The following is a 19,498-nucleotide window of genomic DNA, read 5'->3' as shown; positions in this document are numbered from 1 at the left end:
TATCTTCCCTTGAGTTTGGAGTGCTGATGGCGAGCACGCCACAGTTTCTTGAGGGTGAGGAGGGGTGGAGTGGTGGAGGGTGACGTCATGCCGTCCCCATAGACATGTAGTGTTGTATTGGTTAACATAGGGCACGAAAGAAGAGGCCTGCTTTGAGCACAGCCCAAACTCCAGCTCAGACTCCCAAGAAAACTGGAGGAAAAAAACAATATACAAGCTTGACACAGAGGCTGCAATCACACTTTGGGCCAGAGGTGGCAGTTGCGAGTAAAAAATTTTTTAAAAAAAAAGTGACAAACTCCACAATGCATTTTTAGTTTAGTACTTAAAAGTAATGTCTAAACTTCCCGTTAAAAAAGGCTGCTTTCGCTGTAGCTTTAACGGGCTGACTATTCTTGTTGTTCCTCAGTTCTCATGACTCGCTACTTGCCTCGACTTGTGTGTGCTCCTATGCAACCCTCCATGCTCCCAGTTTGGGTCAACAGCACACACACACACAACTCAACATCTGATTGGCTCACAATCAGATTTAACTTTACCTCAGACAATTGTCACATATGCAGTTGTCTTGTGTCCCTTACATAGAAGAGCAGTTAAAAATAAATAAATAATGACAGTAACGTGCCAATACGACAAAAATAATGCTCCACAATTTTCTTTACACTTTTGTTAACAGTGCTTGGTAACATATGACTTGGTTGACTAATATTATAGTAAAAGGTTTAACTAAAGGTCATCTGAAGTTGAGAGTTGATTAACATTTGACTACCTGGCTGAACTCATACTAATAGAGACTTACTAAAGAAGCAATTAGGACCATAGGCCTCCTTTACCCACCACCTTCTTTACTTGAAATTGCTTCCATACCTGTGTGTGGTTTTATTGCCAGTGTATCGTTGTTTAATTGGAAACTTGCTGCCCACTGTGATTTTATTGGAGCTGAGCCACCTAGTGTGCCGAGCTCCAGGGACCAGGCTGTTAAATTGGGAAGGAACCAATAAAATTAAAGGAGTGCGGTTGCTTGGCGCAAACCGAAGTGCTATGCCTGCGGATTATGTTGCTTCTGCTGCTGCTGCACATTATTATGCATAGGCTGTCACTGGAAAAGGAGAGGAAAGTGATGGGCAAAAACAGGTGCAAATGTTACTTTATGTTTAAGAAAAGTACAGTTAGTTAAGCAGTTTCATGAGCAGAGATTTATAGTAAAGAGAGTTTTGTATCATAAGGGAAATTAAACCGAAAAAAAGGAAAGGTAAAAAACACTCATTTGTCACACGTTTGTAAGCAGTTTTTATAACCGACATTGGAACAAGACCCCAATTATCATCACAACAATACACAGTGATATAACCTTTAAGGGATGACAGTCTGTTTTGGGATACTAGTTTGTACAGGATTTATTATTTTATTTATTTTTTTAAATCATTGTTTATGCCCTGTGTGTTAAATGAACAGTTGTGTTTTTCTGGGGAAGTTTTTGCACGTCGTCACTGTTCTGTGAAAAACACTTATGTCCGTTTTTTAACGTTTTTGGGACGTCCGCATTCAGTTTCATCCCATAAACTTAAAAATGTTAATTTAAAAAAAGACATAAATTGACATAAGTGTTTTTCACAGGACAGCTACAATATGTCGTCTCCTGTCTGTTTAGATAACTGATAGACGGTTTTGTTCATTTGTTTCCCAGCCTAAAGTAAAATTATTTGAAGTTGTTGTTCCACATTGTTTATGACAGTTACATGGCATTTATACAGTATAAATACGACTGTTTCTGCTGATTGAAAACACGGAATAAAACACAGAATATTCAATATCATTGTGTCATATGAGGTGCGCCGTTAGGACCCAAGCACAGATAAGATGAGGAAGTTGAAAAAAGACGAAAAATAGACAAAAATGCAAAGTCACAAAGGAGAGCAGGGCTGGCTTCAGATGGCCTTGACGAAAACCTGGACGAAGAACCTTGAGTGGGCTGGAAACCTTGATTGAAAGCGCATGGATGGATGCATGGAAGCAACCTTGACCGCATTTAAAAAAATAAAATAAAAACTCCTGAATGAAAGAGTAAGGATAAGAAATCTTGATGTGCTGAAGGAATCCTCAATGTACTGACAAAAGTGTCACTTAGGCTACGTTAACACTGCAGGTCTTAATGCTCAATTACGATTTTGGGGTCAAATCAGATTTTTTTTGAGTAAGCGTTCACATTACCTATTAATTGCAACCTCAGTCTGTCTGCTGTGTGGACATATTGCGTCCCCAAAGTGACCCGCATGCGCAGAAGAAGATACTACATCACTCACAATGCTGTGTTTGCGGAAGTAAATACGTATGGTCTAGCCGCGAGACTCTAGCGTGTCAAGGCCACGGACTTTTATAAGTCCGTCGTCCGGGCTCATATTTTTCTCATCTCATATCTACAGAGGAGTGATGCGGGAGGAGGTAGAAATAATATTTTGTGAAAATGAGAACTCACGGAGACTTCTCCTTTTTTTTCCCCTAACGATGATGTCACGTCATTGCCCCGTAATAAATAAGACGTCTGCGTGGCTAAATTACTAATATCACCACCACAAATGTCATCTTTATACTTTGTTCTAAGTGGGATTAAATTAAAGTCAAATATAAAGTCACAACTGTTACTCAAAACAACTTTGCCGATTCACGTACGTCTCCCAAGCCGTGCGGACCTCGCGGATGCGTCAAGCATAAATCAAGCTGAATGCCCGCGCGGAGCGCATATTGGATTGGTCGAGGTTATATGCGACATGGCCGTTCAGACTGCGGTCGCATTGCAAAAATTCGGATATGTATCCAATCTAGGACCACATATGGAAGTGACACAGGTCGGATATGAAAAAATCGGAATTGAGCCGTTCAAACTGCTATAAATAAAGTCAGATGCAGGTCGCGTTTGGGCAAAAAAATCAGATCTGGGTCACATTTGCCTGCTGTGTGCCTCAGTAACTCTTGCTTAGGCTAAGCACAATTCTATATGACAGAATAAAATAAGAATGACTAATACAGGACCATAGCAACCAGCCGGGCTTGTATAGCAGTACTATACCGTTTACAGACTCAAAACATCGCATCGGTCTGTGAGTAGTCTTGCACGGTTTCATCTTAGGAGACAGTCAACTCTCAACTCAACTTTGTTTATAGACCATAGAAGCAGCCACAATTGAAACATCATGTTATAAATTGGTGAACATTTAAAGAATAGAAAGTCTTGATTATCACGGTCTTGTTCAAATGCAAACAACATTGACATTTTGAACACACAAAAGACAAGCAATAGTAAATTAATAATAATGACAAGCTTATACTGTCCAACTGCCAAGATCAATGTTGTCAGTTCTCACCACTCGAGTTCCTCGATTTTGTGCTGCAAGAAATGCATCAGCTGCTATGGGCATAAAAGGGGACAAACTCATGGTGTGGCCCCTCATCCTCCCCATCCTGCAAAGAAATTCAAGCACCAAATGTCCAGAAACTCAACAAATTGAATGGGATGCAAGAATTGTGAAGCTGCTATTAATTAAGTGATCCTATGTTAAAAGGTAACTTGATCTGTTAAGCCATTTTTCATTAAAGTTGCTGACTCATTCATGGGCCAAAACTGAAATGTGGGGAAAACAGTTTAATGCTATATCTACACAATTGTGCGTTAAATAGTCGTCAATCTTTGCACATGTTTGGCAATTATCTTCAAACATGTACAGTATACGGTAACGTATTTAGGAAGAAATGTCCGAATTTTGATCTAGGAGTGTGGTGCATTGGACAAAGAGAAATCTATTTTCCTGTCTGTCATTGACTGCCCCTATTACCCTTCCACACTTTTTTTCCTTTTAACTACATCAGCAAAAGTAGGACACCTCTTGTCTTCTGAGCTTTCCGAGTCGCACACAGTGACCCTCTTTTCATTTGTTTGTGCCTCCTGGTACCTTGTTCACATTGGCGCTCTGGGAGTTTGCTAAATCCAGCATTAAGGACCTATTGGAGGACAGAGAGGCACTTGACTCAAATATTGCAGGAAAACACAAGAGGCAAGCTTTTTATATAGAAACAAGCAAGGCTACAAAATAATAGTTTTTTCTTCCATACGTTTTCAAGCATATCAAGTTGTTTTATTTGGCAGCCTAGTGATTAGTAGAAGTGTAGTAACCTCTCGGTAATAAAGTTCCATGTTTGATTGTGTATGGAAGCCTTTTTTTTTTTTCCAAGTCAACAGTGGCACACCAATAATGAAGTCTGACAGTGTGAAACGTGAGGCAGGAGTTTTTTGTATGTACTTCTCAGTCCATTCATAAATGAATTGGGAGTTGAACTAGACTCTTCATTTGCCCTGAATCTTAATTCTTAATATCTTCAAGACCCTTTGGACATGCTTTGCGGGAACTGTTTGCCGACGGCCATTTTATGTGCACAAAGCAAGGGTACATCAATGCTTTTGTGGTTGACTTTAGTGTGTAAGAACTTTGATCAGCTAGAGAGTATTACTAGAATAGTGGAAGCTGTTGTAGGCGTGGAGATGTGACCAACGATATTTAATCACGTGGCCCAATATTTGTCTATGCAGTGTACTGTATGTTACAAACTTACTTTATCAGTGTAATTCTAAACAATTATGTGTTATGACCACAAATCTTTTTACAGTTTAACAATGGAAGTTGGTGTTGAATTTAGATTATGTGATTAGTTGTCTTGTACAATTAAAGTTGCTCTTGCTTTGTTGCTTCATTGTAGACTATTGATTTTTTTTGTTGCCATTTTGCATTAATGAATGGTAATTTAGAATGGCAAATAAATGATTTTGATTGCAACTATATATGTTTATTTACTACAACGGCGTATTAGGGCCACGTATAAATATATATATATATTAGAGGGCAGGGGCAATATTCCGAGGAAAAAAAACTTTTTCGAGACAAAACTTGTAAATTTGCGACTTTATAAAATGACAGATTTGCGAGAAAAAAAACTCAGAAACTTACGAGAAATACACGTAGCATACTACTCGGATGTTTGTGCCAATACTTTTCGGTCGGGTTTTCAAATAAGGAGATAGTAATGGCTTTAACCATTTAAGCATTCGCACTTTGAAGCGTTTGCTACTACCAGCGACAAAAACGCCTCTCTTTGCGGAGGTCCGCACCCTGAGAATCAAGCATTTAAGTTCATTTGTTAAAATAAATATTTACTTGAACATTTATGTTTCCAGAATTATTATTTACACATTCATGCATTTTGGTATTTTTTTGTACAAGTAGTTAAGTTGATGTGTCGAATCTGCTCGAATCTCCGTCATTCACTTGCATTTACCTAAAGTATACCAACTTCTGATTGGTCAGTATTTTGTCAGCTGATAGGGGATCAGGAAGTGTTGTCGCTCTAGGTGCCGTGTATGACGAGTAAAGTTTAAATTAAGAATGAATCCGTCTCTATCCTGCCTTTTCATTTTATAAACCAGGGGTGCCTACACTTTTGGCCCCAAGATCTACTTTTCAAGCAGCCAACCTCCTGCGATAATTGCGAACATTGAACTATATTTACAAATTTCTTATGGACCACCATGAATGAAATATTGCGATCGTGATTTCACGACCGGCTCGCGAAGCGGTTTCTGAATGGAGAGCTCAGCCTCATTCATTTAACTGCGGCTGGAGCTCTCATTCAAGTGAATGGGAACGCACGACCAGGCGAGCGGTGTGCAATCGCAATTTTTTTTAAACCACAATCATTACAAATCCATCCACAGGTACCTTGTAAATTGAAAATATAGTTCAGCTTTGTTGTTATTATTATTATTACATTATTATATTTATTGTATATACTGTATTTTTATGACTTTGGTGAAGTCCAACAGGCGCCTCTGGCCTCGCTTGCGTAAAAAAAGGAAATAGGCGTGTGCCACGGCGATGCTTGCTGCGTTGCTGCCTGTGCGCGTGTCAGAATAATTCAGATGCACAATCAAGTGACGGGATCGATGATGGGATGTCGGCTTTTTTTGGTTTGTTTTAAGGTGGCACTTTTTTGTTTGTTTTAAGGTCGCATGTTGCCATGCAATCTACCAATACTACGTGATCGACGCATCGAGCACCCCTGTTATAAACAGTATCCCATTAGAGTGACACTGTCCTGCAGGTTTTGGATGTTTCCCTTCTCCAACACAGCTGATATATGATGGGCTCATTAGCAAGCTCTGCATCAACCTGATAACAATCCTGTTGATTGGAATCAGCTGATAGCTATTAGACTATAGCCACGCTACATGTATTTCTTCTATTAGTATTTTTTCTCGCAAATTTGCCACTATTGAGCTTTTTTCTCAGAATATTGCCCCCGCCCTCTAAAAAAATATATATTTATTCATGGTCCTAATAAGCCGTCGTAATTTACAACCCACAAGTGGCCCATGATGTATACAACAAGAGACTTGAATATGATGCCCAGTGGTATGTAACTATGTGTGGCATAGTTTAGGTCTAGTAACATAAATAGTATTTATTTTTTTCATTAAGATGATTGCCCTTCCTAGTACCTTTCACAAGTGTTTTGATATTGACTATTTCTTGTCCAACAAGAGCTGGGATTGCATTGTCTTGATTTTCATCATTTTATATTCTCCCAGTTCTCTCAAGCTCACTCAAGCAACCTGTAGAAAATAAGTGATGTGATTTTGCTTCATTTAGTTTTGAAAGTTCAGTCTTGAAGTGCTGCTAAATATTAAAGATACAGGAAGGTGTTCCTTGTTGGGAATTATCCAAATGGTTTGCCCTTTGTCCACCTTCATCAAGTCATGGAGTCTTAATGCAGGTTATTCTTCCTTTCGCAAGGCCACTGTCAACTGCACACGTCACTCACACCTCTTTGCCCCTCAGAATGCCAAGGCAGTCATCTAAAGTTTAGATAAATGCCATGGCAGCGGCGTGTCATAGCGTACGCATAAATAACGTCATCTGTTATCAGAGGCGCATGCATGCTGGGAAAGTCCCTCGTAATCCTGGAGAAGGCTTCCTGCAAAAGCTCTTGAGGACGTTTTCAAAGCAAACAGGATGAAACGGAGCGAAGGAGCCGGATGGTTTAATGAGCTCCGCTGTTTGGAAGAGCAAGTCCATCACTAGAGATAATGGTGCAGAATAAGAATAGAGCAATACTGCCTTGTCCACAGAGGGAAAAAAATTGAACAAAGATTTTCATGCAAAAGGAATAGATAAATAGATTTTAAATGAGGCATCATCTCAGCACACTGGCGCAGGAACAAGATCATGCGGCACGACTGCTCTTATCATTTTTCCCCTCATCTCCGGGATTCAACAAGAGAAAACACACTCGTCTGCGTATGTTGTCGTTTATGTTTGTGATAGCATTAGTGAGGGCAAAATGTTTGATCTTGAGCAGCGGTAATGCTGAAAAGTCCCTGAGAGAGCAGAATGAAAGCATCTCTCGCTAGAAATGTGAAAGGAGGGAGCGTTGCTTGTTCCCAGCGCTTTCTTAACAACTCCATTCTGCACATTTTGATTGATTTTCTGTGTGAGGAACTAAATCGCTGTCAGACCCACCAAGGTGTTCCCCTACAAGTCACAATTCTCATTTTAGGAGGCTGACTGATGACCTTAATAGGCAAAACTCATGGGTCTGCTTTGACACAATCTATTTTTTTAACACTGACCCTCAGAACTTTCCTGGTAAATGTTTTGATGGAATTAGGAGATTGGACTGAAAAGCCAAACAGGGTCGTGTGAGTGCGCACGCGTGCAAGAGAGTGAGCGATGGCAACAATAAATTGGTTTGCAGACCAGAGGGAAAATTATTCAATTTCAAAATTGTGCATGATAATTACTGTTAGTTTTGTAAATGTATCTGGAGAGGACAACTCAGTATTCAGTACATGCGGTGCAACAGTCAAAAAAAGTCCACAACTCTTGCCACCTGCAAACAAATCTTGGCACGAGTGGTGCAGTGGTGCAAAAAGTTATTATTTCTAAAACGACAGACACAGACAAGCATATTTGGTTCCCAGTTCTCCAACATCCCAAGATGCTGGTACCTTGCAGATGTTTACTTCCTCTCCATGTATTATATTCTTTACTGCTCAGTGGCTAGGTGTTGACTTTACTTTGAAAAAAATCTGAAGCCACATTAAAAACAAAGATGATGATTTTATTTGTTGATGACTGTAAGAATATCCCCTCTGTGTGCTGACATTAAACTATTTGGTTGGAGGGGAGGATAAATAAATAGTAAACGAAATCAATTCAAGACCTTTACTTGTTTTGGTTCCACTATATTTATGACATACATTCTATAGCCCCCCCCCCCCCACCCCACAAAAAAAATACAGATACATTTAAAGAAAGGCCTATACATCCCAATGTAACATTGCATGAAATTAATGACAATTTTCTAGTCTTCTAATTTCCAATTTGTAGTTCCTGATAGTAAAATGGCCGCAAAAGGGTGGCCTATATTTGGTATTGTATTTTAGTACTGTAGGTGTATGTAAACTTATGAGCACAACTGTTAGCGTTTTGATTTGTATTTGATTTGTTTTATGCCACTCTGTGTGTTGTAAAAGATGACCAAAAAGAAAAATGTCATGATGAAAATCAAAAGAACCTATACAAAAATAACTTATACCTACTACAATTCATGAAATACAAACAGCAGTTTGTTATGCTACAAAACAAATGCTGACATAAAAAAAAGACATGTAGCCAAAAGCCTCATGGATAGGCACAAACAGATCAGAGAAAAGAGTAGCGCTCCCCCTCCCCCCTTACTGCTCTGAAAATGTGTATTTGTTCGTATTGATTTCTATATTTAAAAAAATATATAGAATAAAATATTTGTGTTCCCATTTGGAGGTCAGGGGTCAGTTTAATTCATTGTATACATGACTGGCACTTGGGAAAGGAAAATCCAACTTAATCAGCTGTGGAGCTGCAATGCAAGGAAGGCATTGTCCACGTACGCATCACAAGCTGCGTTGGTTCGAAGAAAATGAGTTGCTTGCTTGGATTGTTTTGATCAAGATGCAGGAACAAAAGAAACTCAGGATTGATAAGCAAAATGTAAATGAAAGATTAGCGCTTGCCTGCGGAATGTAATGAAGGTTTTTCCCCTCGTTAAAGAGAAACTGCATGATGGGTTTTTTTGTGTAAAGGAATCTCCTGCTCTCCATCTGTCTGGCTCTAACCCGCATTCCCTCATCACAGAGCTGCCAGCTTCAAAGGGAACCAACGCCCGCCCGCCCGCTCGCTCTCTTCCCGTTGCCTCTGAGTTGAACCAGCATCAAAAGTGCCCCCCGTGCGACTGCCAATGTGTCGCTGACTGAGCGAGCACGCTTCTTTTCTATGAGCTTTTTTTTTTTTTTTTGTCATTTTCCCAACATGCAATACCCCCACCCGCCCATGGCCTCATTACCGACGATGTGATGCCTTAGCGGGCCGGATGATGTCATAGCGGAGGAATTGAATCTGCCGCATGGGACCTGGGATTTCCTGACAAAGTAGAGCAGTGGAAAGACAGGCCCGCTACGCAGATGCGCCACTTTCGTTACGTCACGACTCATAAAGGGGGCTGACGCTTTTACAAGAGTGATGGAAGCCTCATTCTGTCGTGCCGTGTCCTCGTATTTGTAGCAAATTACAAAATGCCGACATCAGCGTGAGGGCTTGACGTGGTTACTGATTGCAGAAGAAACGGAGAGGAAGTGATTCAGAGCAGAAAGAAATGAGGCGTGCTTCATTTCATGAGTTTGACGAGGAGATGGTTGCCATAGCATCCGTGCTAAGGTGGAGGGAGAGAAGCGTGACTGAAACCAACAAGGGTGTTATTTGATTTGCTGAACTTGCTGAACATTTGTATTAGCCCCAAAAAACTCACTACTGTAAAAAAATATCTCAAAACAGTAGCTCAATCTTGAATACTTGCTTTAAGTTGAACTCTGAGCCTTCCGCAAAACACAGAGCAGCGTACCTGAGTATGATTTTAGACAGACTTATTCTGTGTGTCATAAGGCCAATGTTTTACATCTGTTGCTAATGGGCATGCTGCAGAGTAGGTGAAAACTCTCCACAACCTGCTCCAACAGATTGCCGGGCCGTTGGGGAGCATGCCTTTCGATTTGTTCAACAGATGCTTACCCAACTTACAGCAGTCACACTAAATGGCAAACATTAAGCTGTTAGGAAACTTTTATAGGTGAAACTTGTGACAAGCTTGTTGTAGCACTTGCTGGACTGGTGAGGGTGCCACACATTATTTGGTTATACATTTACGGAAGAGGATTAGGGTCAGCGAAGAGAGACAAGTTTGGCAGGATTCTCAGAATTCTGATTTAATTGAACTCTTAGATTGAAGTCTGAATTCTCACTTTGAAGTTACAATTAAGTGAGAATTCTGAGAATAAATTGATAATTCTGACTTTAACTCTTTGACTGCCAGACGTTTTCAGAAACGGGTTGTCGCCAGTGCCAGCCGATTTAAGCACTTTGACTGATCTTTCAAGGTCCACAGAAAATGTTGTGTTTGGACTATGGAAACACACATACTACCAAATGAAAGATTGAACTCTCATCTTTCATCAGAAAAAAAAGTTTGTTTCTACCTTATTCCGTTCTTCAGTAATCAACAATAGAAAATGGTTAGTTTCACCGAAATGCTCTGTTTTGAAACAAAAAGCGGAGAAAAAGAGCTTTTTGTGAAACGATGTTATTTCATGCACTCTAGTGAATTCTACACTTCTTTTTGTCCATGAATGATGCCACAAACACCTAAATAGTGCTTTACTTCTGTAATACACCACCACCAACAATGGAAAAGTGTTTTTAGATTGCAAAATACGTTTATTTCCATTCAACAGTGTAACAATTTGACAAAACAATTTCGCAAACTATTTACAAATGTGTGCAACTGTGGTACTATTTACAATTATGTGGATGTTTCAAATACAGTTTTTCTTTTTGTAACACTGCCCTGCGTGCAAGGAGACGGAGCAGGATTTGCACAACAGATACGTTTCACTTCGATTGTCCGTTTCGCATGCAGACGTTACACTTTCTTGACGGCCTTTTTTTCCGGGGAATAGCAAGTAGCAGACTGTACCCACTCCCCCGATGAATATGCATTGGACTCGGGGCACTCTTCGTCGTCCGATTGATCGTCCGCCTGAGCGTGCTCGGTTGTGCTACGCGTTTTCCGGTGTTAGCATCGCTAGCCCGTGAACCTTTATGACGTCGTCATAGCCGCCGCGTCAGCGCTTCCAACTTCGGCGTCAACCTCGGAGTCACCATCATTATCATCGATGATGATCATCGTCGTCATCAATGTGCTCTTTAGCGTTGGTCGATGCTTTTCGTCTTTGAAAAAAACTGCTCGAGCGTGAGCTGCTTGCAACCGGTCGCCATGTTCTCTTCCCTTCCCCAGCCATTGTCCCCTCTAGCGCCGCCTCACGTCTTCTACTGACGCCTACCCAATCTTGTCAAAAGAGAGTCATTGCTGCCATCTAGGGGCCAAAAATAGTCATTAGGCTAACTAGATCTGCTTGAAACTTTCACCACAGCTGGCCAAGGCTTTCCTCCACCCGTTTCCAAAAAATAATAATAATAAATTGGATGACGTCTTTTAACGTCATTGGCGGCCCTCCGTAGGTTTTTACTAAACGTCATTTAACGTTTTTGGCAGTCAAAGAGTTAATCTCAGAGTTCTGAGTCAGAATTCTGACTTTAAAATGAGACTTATGACTTTAATCAGAATTGAATTCTGACTTTATTCTCACAATTCAGACTTTAAAGGCAGAATTCTCACTTTAAAGTGAGAATAAAGCTAAAATTCTGAGATTAAAGTGAGAATTTTGACTTGAATCTCAGAATTCTGAGATTCAAGTCAGAATTCTGACTTTAAAGTGAGACTAAAGTGAGTATTCTGAGAATAAAGTCAGTATTCTGAGAATAAAGTCAGAATCCTGCCAACCTTCATAATTCCCTCTTCACTGGCCCTAATCCTCTTCCGTATACATTTGAAGTCACTCAATCCCTAAAAATGCTTTTTACTTAAGTGACACATTATTAACAATGCGTGTTTTTGTTCAGTTTTGTCATAATTATTCATCAGACAGCAGCGCAATCACAGCTGCACTAATCTTTCATTTACATGACAGCAAGAGCAGCTTGCCTCCAGATGTGTTTACGCGCCTTCTCTTCCGAATTAAGTCAATGATTTCAAAACAGTACTTTCAATTTGTACTCACATATTATGTACACTCTTCAAGTCAACATTCCAAGTGTGGTCAAAGCTGCCTTCTACTATATTTGAGTTGATTGTTAAGTTTGTGCCTGAAGGCGACTCTGTGATTGTGTCTACAGGTGCCGGCATGGTCGTAGACTGGGAGCAAGAAACTGGCCTCCTTATGACGTCTGGAGATGTTCGAGTTATTCGAATCTGGGACACTGACAGGGAGATGAAGGTTCAGGTGTGTGGCACTCCATTTTTCTATTAAACTGGAATGGATTCCCACTGCGAGATTGAAGTGACGCCGTTCCAATTATAGGGGAATCCGGTGTTTTCGGACGTGGATACAAATCTGATATTTTGCGAGTACATCTTAAACACATTAAAGAGTACCTGCTGACAATTTTAACTACAGAGAAAAGATGGCCATAGTGTAAAATATGGTGCATTAGAGGTATAGCTATCATTTAATAATAATATTAATAGTAATGCAAATGTTTCACTCCTTTCAAGCAGTGAGGAGAAATTTTAGCACAGACCAACCAACCGAATGAAAACGCAACGTGCTATAAACAAAACCTTAAAAAAAAGACTTGAAAGTACTTTTGGACTGTGACACTTCTTTCTTTTGGTCTGGTCAGTGTTAATATTCTGACATTGATGGACCAAGCTTTATAGTTGCCTGTAGATGGCGGCAAATAGTGACTTTCATCAAAATGAAACTCCTCAACTCACGACCTTCCTCGACACCAAAATAATACTTTTGTTGCTTTTGCTTAAGCATAAAGAAGGGGATGTGAGTTAATAATTGTATATATAACGAAAGATATGTTCTAAAACAAATTGCACATGTGCGGGGATCGCTGTAAACTGATGCTATTTTTTAAAGGGACAATGTGTAGAATATAATGCCATCTAGTAGTGAACTAACAGAATGCAATGGCCTACGTTTGAAGCACGTGCATTTTGTAGCACGCGCACTACGGTGCCTCAGTGAGACCACAATTCCCAAGCCTAGCACCAATGACTACGTTTGTGAAGTTCTTCTCCTTCGGGTATCCATTGCACAAAGATGGCGACCAAACATGTCAGCCTCCTTCCTTTAAGGTGTGGCACAACCTGTTGTTGATGTGATAGAACATCTTTTTTGCATATTACTGAAATGATAGTGGGGTTTTAAAATGAATGAACTTTGATTTTTTTTAAATTTTTATATTAATCAAATACAATTTAAAAAAGCATCATTAGCCCAAGTGCCGTCATTATGATTGAGGTTTGGCTAGCCAACATGGCGTCTTTGTTGTGACGTTGTCATTTGTTGTGTCTGTGCGGCAGGACATCCCGACAGGAGCGGACAGCTGCGTGACCAGCCTGTCTTGCGATTCTCAGCGTTCGCTCATCGTGGCCGGTCTGGGGGACGGCTCGGTTCGAGTCTTCGATCGGAGAATGGGTCCAAACGAATGGTAAGGCGCGTCCAGTCACTTTTTCTGTCTTTGCATGAAACTTGCCAGCTTCTTGTTGAAGTTGAGGTCAAATAGATGATTACATCTCCTGGCATGATTGTGCTTTTGGAATCTTTTTTTTTTTTGTGCTGCTTAAAGGGAGAAGCATTTATTTAACGTTAGCCTCACTCGGCGTTCTCTCTGTTAATTTATGGTTTCAATTCCTTCCATTCTTCTTTTTTTTAATTGCGTATCATTATTTAAACACATTTAGGAACACTCACAGCAGTTTAATTGTGCATTTACTCCCACAGAGCACTACATTATTCACTTTTCTAATCTATATTTATTATATAGAGCGTGCTCTAAATCTCCCCCTCTTTTAATGGACCCTTGTGGTGACACTAAGCCCTCCTAGTTGGTTAAACATCATTTTCATTTCTGTCCCAACGGGAGGGAAGAAAGCAGTTGAAACATGAAGTGCTCAATAAAGCTTTCAGTCAAGATGATTTAATAGATCCCCGCAAGCAAGGACAGTAAATTCTTCACTTCTCCACTGACAGACGAGCACACGCAGGCCATGTCCAAAATTATTTTGACTGTGGTTTGTTGTTTATTAAGTCAAATGTTGTTTTTCTCTCATCTGCTTCCCAAACAAGCTTTTATGGTTAAAAATGGAAACGAGACCTCTCAGAGCTTTGGTTTTCTTCTCATGGTGCCACAGTGCCACCTGGTGTTGGTACACCGCCGTTACACTTGCTATCCTCCAAATGACCCATGCATGCTTAAGGCCTTCAAACCTCACACCAATCATTTATGCATCATAAACATTGTTCACACTCTTGCTATTTGTTATTTATCACATAGAATACAATGCATTAATGTAATTTGAAGGTGTTGTTGTACAGTATATAGTCAGTGTCGGGACTGAGCACTGCTCTGAATAGCAAAACAAGTATCTTGTTTTTCCCCAAAATTGTTTAGAAGCACATCGTGTAACTCCATGACTTCCTTTAAAGGCATACTTGACTCATTTTCAGCAATAAAAACTTACCAAAACCAAAATTAATTTCATAATTTCATTATTTTTCATGAACTATTAATACTTTTAAAAACAAATTTTTCCATTTGCTGTCGACTGAAGACGACCAATCTCAGCTCACCTGTTTTCTGGATTTTGTCAGCAAACTGAGCCATGATTGGTCGTTACAGGTGATGTCATCTCCAGTCGACTGCAAGTGGCAAAATTAGTTTTGAAAGGTATTAATTGTTCATGAAAAATAATGAAGTTATCACTTTATTATACACAAAATATTATCTTCTTACTCTTGGAAATGGCTCAATGAGTAGTCACTATCGAATATTTTTAGTATTGATTATTCAATCACCTAATCGACTAATCGGATACATTTTAATTTTGCATTAAAGTGTATTACAAAAGCATTTTGGGATTGATGTACTATGTTACCGGTTCGCTCGAATATAATCAGCCTTCTTTCGTGAAGGACTACAGAACAATTATTGTTGATCTGCTGAAATCAGTGGATTTGGACAATATTAAGTTAGAAAAAAGGCTCAAAGTGATTACTCGATTATTAACTCCCAGCCATTTTCACTGAAGCAATCCCCTTCACTCCCAACTGTTTTACTGGATTTTGACTGATTTTGCAAGGCCCACAAAATATTGTGTTGTTTTGCCATAAAAACATGAAACCTACCAAAAGAAAGATTAAAGTCTCTTCTTTCATCAGGGAAAAATATATATATATTTTATATTACATATATATTTCTATCTGTTTCCGTTTTGCAGCAATTAGCATTAGAATATAGCTAAGTTTCATCATTATTCACAAATCTATTTTAAATTCTGAGTAACTGTTTTTTTTTTTAACATGGCACTGGTTTATTTCCCATGCTTTGCTACCACCTGCTGGCCGTTTGTGTAATAAGTACCATTTCTTCAACCGTTCTTTGCAGTTGGGAGGCTGCATCAAAGCCTTCTGTATCCTCTAGCATTAAAAAAAAAACATTTAAAAAAAAAAAAACGTATAAATAAGTCGTTGGGACACTTAAAACATTTAAAATAGAACATATTCATACATTTTTGGGAGCAAATGAGTTAAAATAGTTGTCGATTAATTTGATAATCGTTTACTTGTCAATTAATCGATTAATTTTGACAGCTCTAGAGTCAAGTATCCCTTTAATATAGTTTATTGGCAACAAGACACCACACGGTAGCAGCAAACTTTGTCGAAAAGAAATTACTTAGCATAGTTGTTTGGCACAAAGTTGCCACAAAATAATGTCAAAGTCAAACATTTGTTGCCTCAGCACATTTTTCACTGCTTAATTTTCGACCTTTTCGTGGTTATCTTGTGAACAATCTTCTTGTCAATGCTGTACGATTTATAGTGAATATGATCTGTAAATGGTATCTGCCGCTTCGATTTCCAAACCATTACAATTTCTGCTTTGACATGTTGAGAGGACTTGTGGAATATGTTCAGCCGAGACATATTTGTATGTGTGGGCAGTCGCATCATGACCTACAGAGAGCACGGCGCCTGGGTGGTCAAAGCTCACCTGCAGAAGGAGCCAGATGGACATATCATCAGCGTGAGGTGCATTTCCGCTCTTCTTTGCAGCTTGCAGAAGATAAAACGCTTCCGCTTTGTGTCCCGTGTTGACCCTTCTTGTCTTGGTTCGCTAGTGTCAATGGAGACGTTCGATTCTTCGAGCCCCGCACGCCAGATTCGGTTAACGTGCTGCAGACGGTCAAGGGCTTAACAGCGCTCGACATCCACCCGCAGGCTAACCTGTTCGCCTGGTGAGTTGGTAGCTGTTTGTCTCAATGTGCCCGCCATCAGCTGGCAATCAGTCACGGGTGAGGTCGGCTTCAACTCACCTGCGACTCAACACAAACACTATGGAAAATGAATGGATGAATATTATTTGTTATTATTATTATTATTGCCAATCACTTCATCGATTCTCTTGTCTGGTTTCTTGCTTCTGCTAATTGACGTCCCATATTTTTGTTCCAGTAAACCACAATGAAAATTCTTAACTTTCCTTGAGATGTAGCCATTATGTATTTAAAAGGACCTGTTTCTTTTTAAGAGAATCCCTGAGGGCCAGTTGGAAATGTTGCCGCAAGTGACCGTGCGTGCGTGCGTGTGTGTGTGGGTGGGGTCTTGTTTTTGTCACATAGTGGGGCCAACATTTCAGGATTTCAGTTTAGACTTCTTTTTGAGGGTCAGGACTTGGTTTTAGAGTTTAGGTTTGAATTGGGTTATTGTTGAGGTTAGGGTAAGGAATAGGGGTAAGCAATCATTTTTGGTGGTTATGGGAAAGGGCTAGGAAATGCATTAGGTCAATGAGATAGCCCAACAAAGATAGTAAAACAAACTTGTGTGCGTCTGCCCCGCAGTGGCTCGATGAACCAGTTCATCGCGCTTTATAACGCCAACGGTGACGTGATCAGCAACATCAAATACTACGACGGCTTCATGGGACAACGAATTGGGGCCATCAGCTGTTTAGCCTTCCATCCACACTGGGTAATAAACTCAAGTTCATCTCCACTACTTGATCACATGATGGAGCCGTGCACGCCCTCCCAAAACTAGAATGTGCCTCAAGTTCAGAATTCCGCTTGCCACTATTTTAAGTGCCCTACATAAACCCCAATTACATTTCTGATGTTTTAGGAGGCTTTTCCTGACTGTTTTTGCTGTTTTTGTCCCAAGTTACCCGAGTAACTGTAATGGAGTAAATGTATCTTTTTACGAGCCACTTCTGAGTGATGCTGAATTCCAGTTTAGTGATTGTCTCCTTTCCTCTGTTTCCCTTCAGCCCCACCTGGCAGTGGGCAGCAACGATTACTACATGTCCATCTACTCAGCTGAGAAGCGGCTCAGATAACACGCCCAGCGTTCATCTCTGACACCCCCCTGACACCCACTTTCACTACCAAAAATCCTGCCCACTCTATGACTTGAGAGACTTTGACCCAGGCTGTACATCACCTTGTACATATGCAACCCGCCCCCTCCGAATGTTCCACAGTTGGCTGCTGACAAACAACATATATTATTATTGTTATTATAATGATCCTGGTTCTTGTTTATTCTTCTCCTCAAGCTAATGATTGTAGACTTGGCGGTGCTGAGGCGTGTGTATATTTAAATAGAGATGAAGAGAGTTTGTATTTTAAAGAAGCGGTACCCGCTAGTCACTGAGGCTCTTCTTGGCCTTGCAGTGAGCGAGCGAGCGTCACTACCTGAATGACCTTTGAACACGCAGAGGACTGGCGACCTCCTCAATCCCATCTTCAACAGTTGCACAACTTGGAAGGATGGAGATGACAAAGTCATTTTTGTCCTAGTCATCGAGTGAGGTTGTGTTAGCATAAGTGATGAGCATAATGCTATCAAACGTTAAAGAAGCCCCGCCCTCATTGTCGCCCTCAGTGTGCCAATCATATTTTTGATGAAGTGGGATGTTTCTGTTTGCTTATTGAAGGATAAATCTCCCATAATGTGTTAGTTGACATCATGAATAACCACCAAGGAGTTGCAAGAGGTTCAAAGTATTTTCCTTTTCTTTTAAATTTAAGATTGAAGTTAAGTTTCATGTTCAGGTTGAATTCCCAAACCTCACTCAGGTACCTCAAAAAAGAGCAGCCACATGTTTGGTCTCCAAAGGATGAGCAACAATGTGCCTCTTTAGGGGGGCGACCGCTTTGCTTTCGGTTTGACTTTGTTTGATCATTTGTTTTGCAATGCTGTTTTAATTCCACTTGTATTTTGTGTGCCTTGGTCTGGCTGAGGTGGGTGGAAAAGAAATGTGAACGCCTTAGTTTCATACACTGTCTCTCTCACACACACACACACACACACACACGCTTACACTTAGATGGCTCTCTCTCCTTCCACTTACATTTTCAACTCGTCACAGCAGACATGGCAAGCTTTGCTTGAGCCTGTCAAGGAACGGATGGACGGACATGTGGACTGAAGGTGAACATGGAAGAAGACACTCTACAGTGAGCTTTTTCTCTGCGCTTTAGCATCACACACACACACACTCAGCCACTCTAGTTTTGGCACGGGACCTTTGCTCGCAATGTCCTTGCATCAAGTTTTAAGATTTTAGTCCAGAACGCAAGAGACTGAACGTAGTGCAAAAGGAACAGTGAAAACAATCAGGTTTGTCTCCCTGACTTCTGCCTGTCTTGTTGTCTGGTTTATGAAGCAGGAGGTGAAATAAACCAAATACAACGTTGGATGTTGCTGTCTTATTGACTTGTTGAGAGCACAGCGTGGAGGAGGGAGACTCTCCCGATCACATGTTGTTTCTTTAGGAACGCTACGAGCCTTTCTTTATACCCGTTTCATGTTGCTCGGCAGAGCGCGAGTGGCCATTCTATGTCACTACGCACTCAATGTGTTGCACGACGTAAACAACAATGGCAGCATACGTACAAATAAAGTTTCTACAAAATGTATCAAACTGGAAATGGTTTTTAAAAAATTTATCTCACAGTTTTAGTAACAATCAAATAACTAATATGGAGCAAACTTGTCATGACAAATAGTCCAGAAGTATCCAGCCCGCAAAATATCAGTCGGAACATGAACCGGTCTGTGGTCGAACGAAGGTTGATGATCGCTGGCCAAATTCACCCAAATAGCCTGCATGCAATAAGGCCTCAGACTTTGGTCAAAACCCTCCTTTTAAGTAGCACTGAGAAACTTTTCAACCTTTAATAAAATATTTTTATAACTCTTCTGATGAAGCATCAACTTAAAATT

The 19,498-nt window shown here is 40.3% G+C and overlaps 1 protein-coding gene across 3 annotated transcripts in view; it reads left to right on the top strand.

The window, feature by feature from the left end:
* Nucleotides 1-18,969, top strand: part of rptor (regulatory associated protein of MTOR, complex 1) — a 188,282-nt gene extending 169,313 nt beyond the window's left edge. For all 3 annotated transcript variants that reach the window (XM_077571008.1, XM_077571009.1, XM_077571006.1), the window contains 6 exons: nt 12,372-12,478; nt 13,573-13,700; nt 16,217-16,303; nt 16,393-16,509; nt 17,113-17,242; nt 17,538-18,969. In XM_077571008.1, coding sequence (XP_077427134.1) covers nt 12,372-12,478; nt 13,573-13,700; nt 16,217-16,303; nt 16,393-16,509; nt 17,113-17,242; nt 17,538-17,606 — 638 coding nt within the window. In that variant the 3' untranslated portion in view covers nt 17,607-18,969. The remainder of the gene's footprint in view (nt 1-12,371; nt 12,479-13,572; nt 13,701-16,216; nt 16,304-16,392; nt 16,510-17,112; nt 17,243-17,537) is intronic.
* The last annotated feature ends 529 nt before the right edge of the window (nt 18,970-19,498 follow it).

The sequence above is a fragment of the Vanacampus margaritifer genome, chromosome 7 (assembly GCF_051991255.1).
Source record: "Vanacampus margaritifer isolate UIUO_Vmar chromosome 7, RoL_Vmar_1.0, whole genome shotgun sequence".
Lineage (NCBI taxonomy): Eukaryota > Metazoa > Chordata > Actinopteri > Syngnathiformes > Syngnathidae > Vanacampus > Vanacampus margaritifer.
Note: the sequence above shows the minus strand (reverse complement) of the source record. Positions and strands in the feature narration are given on the sequence as shown.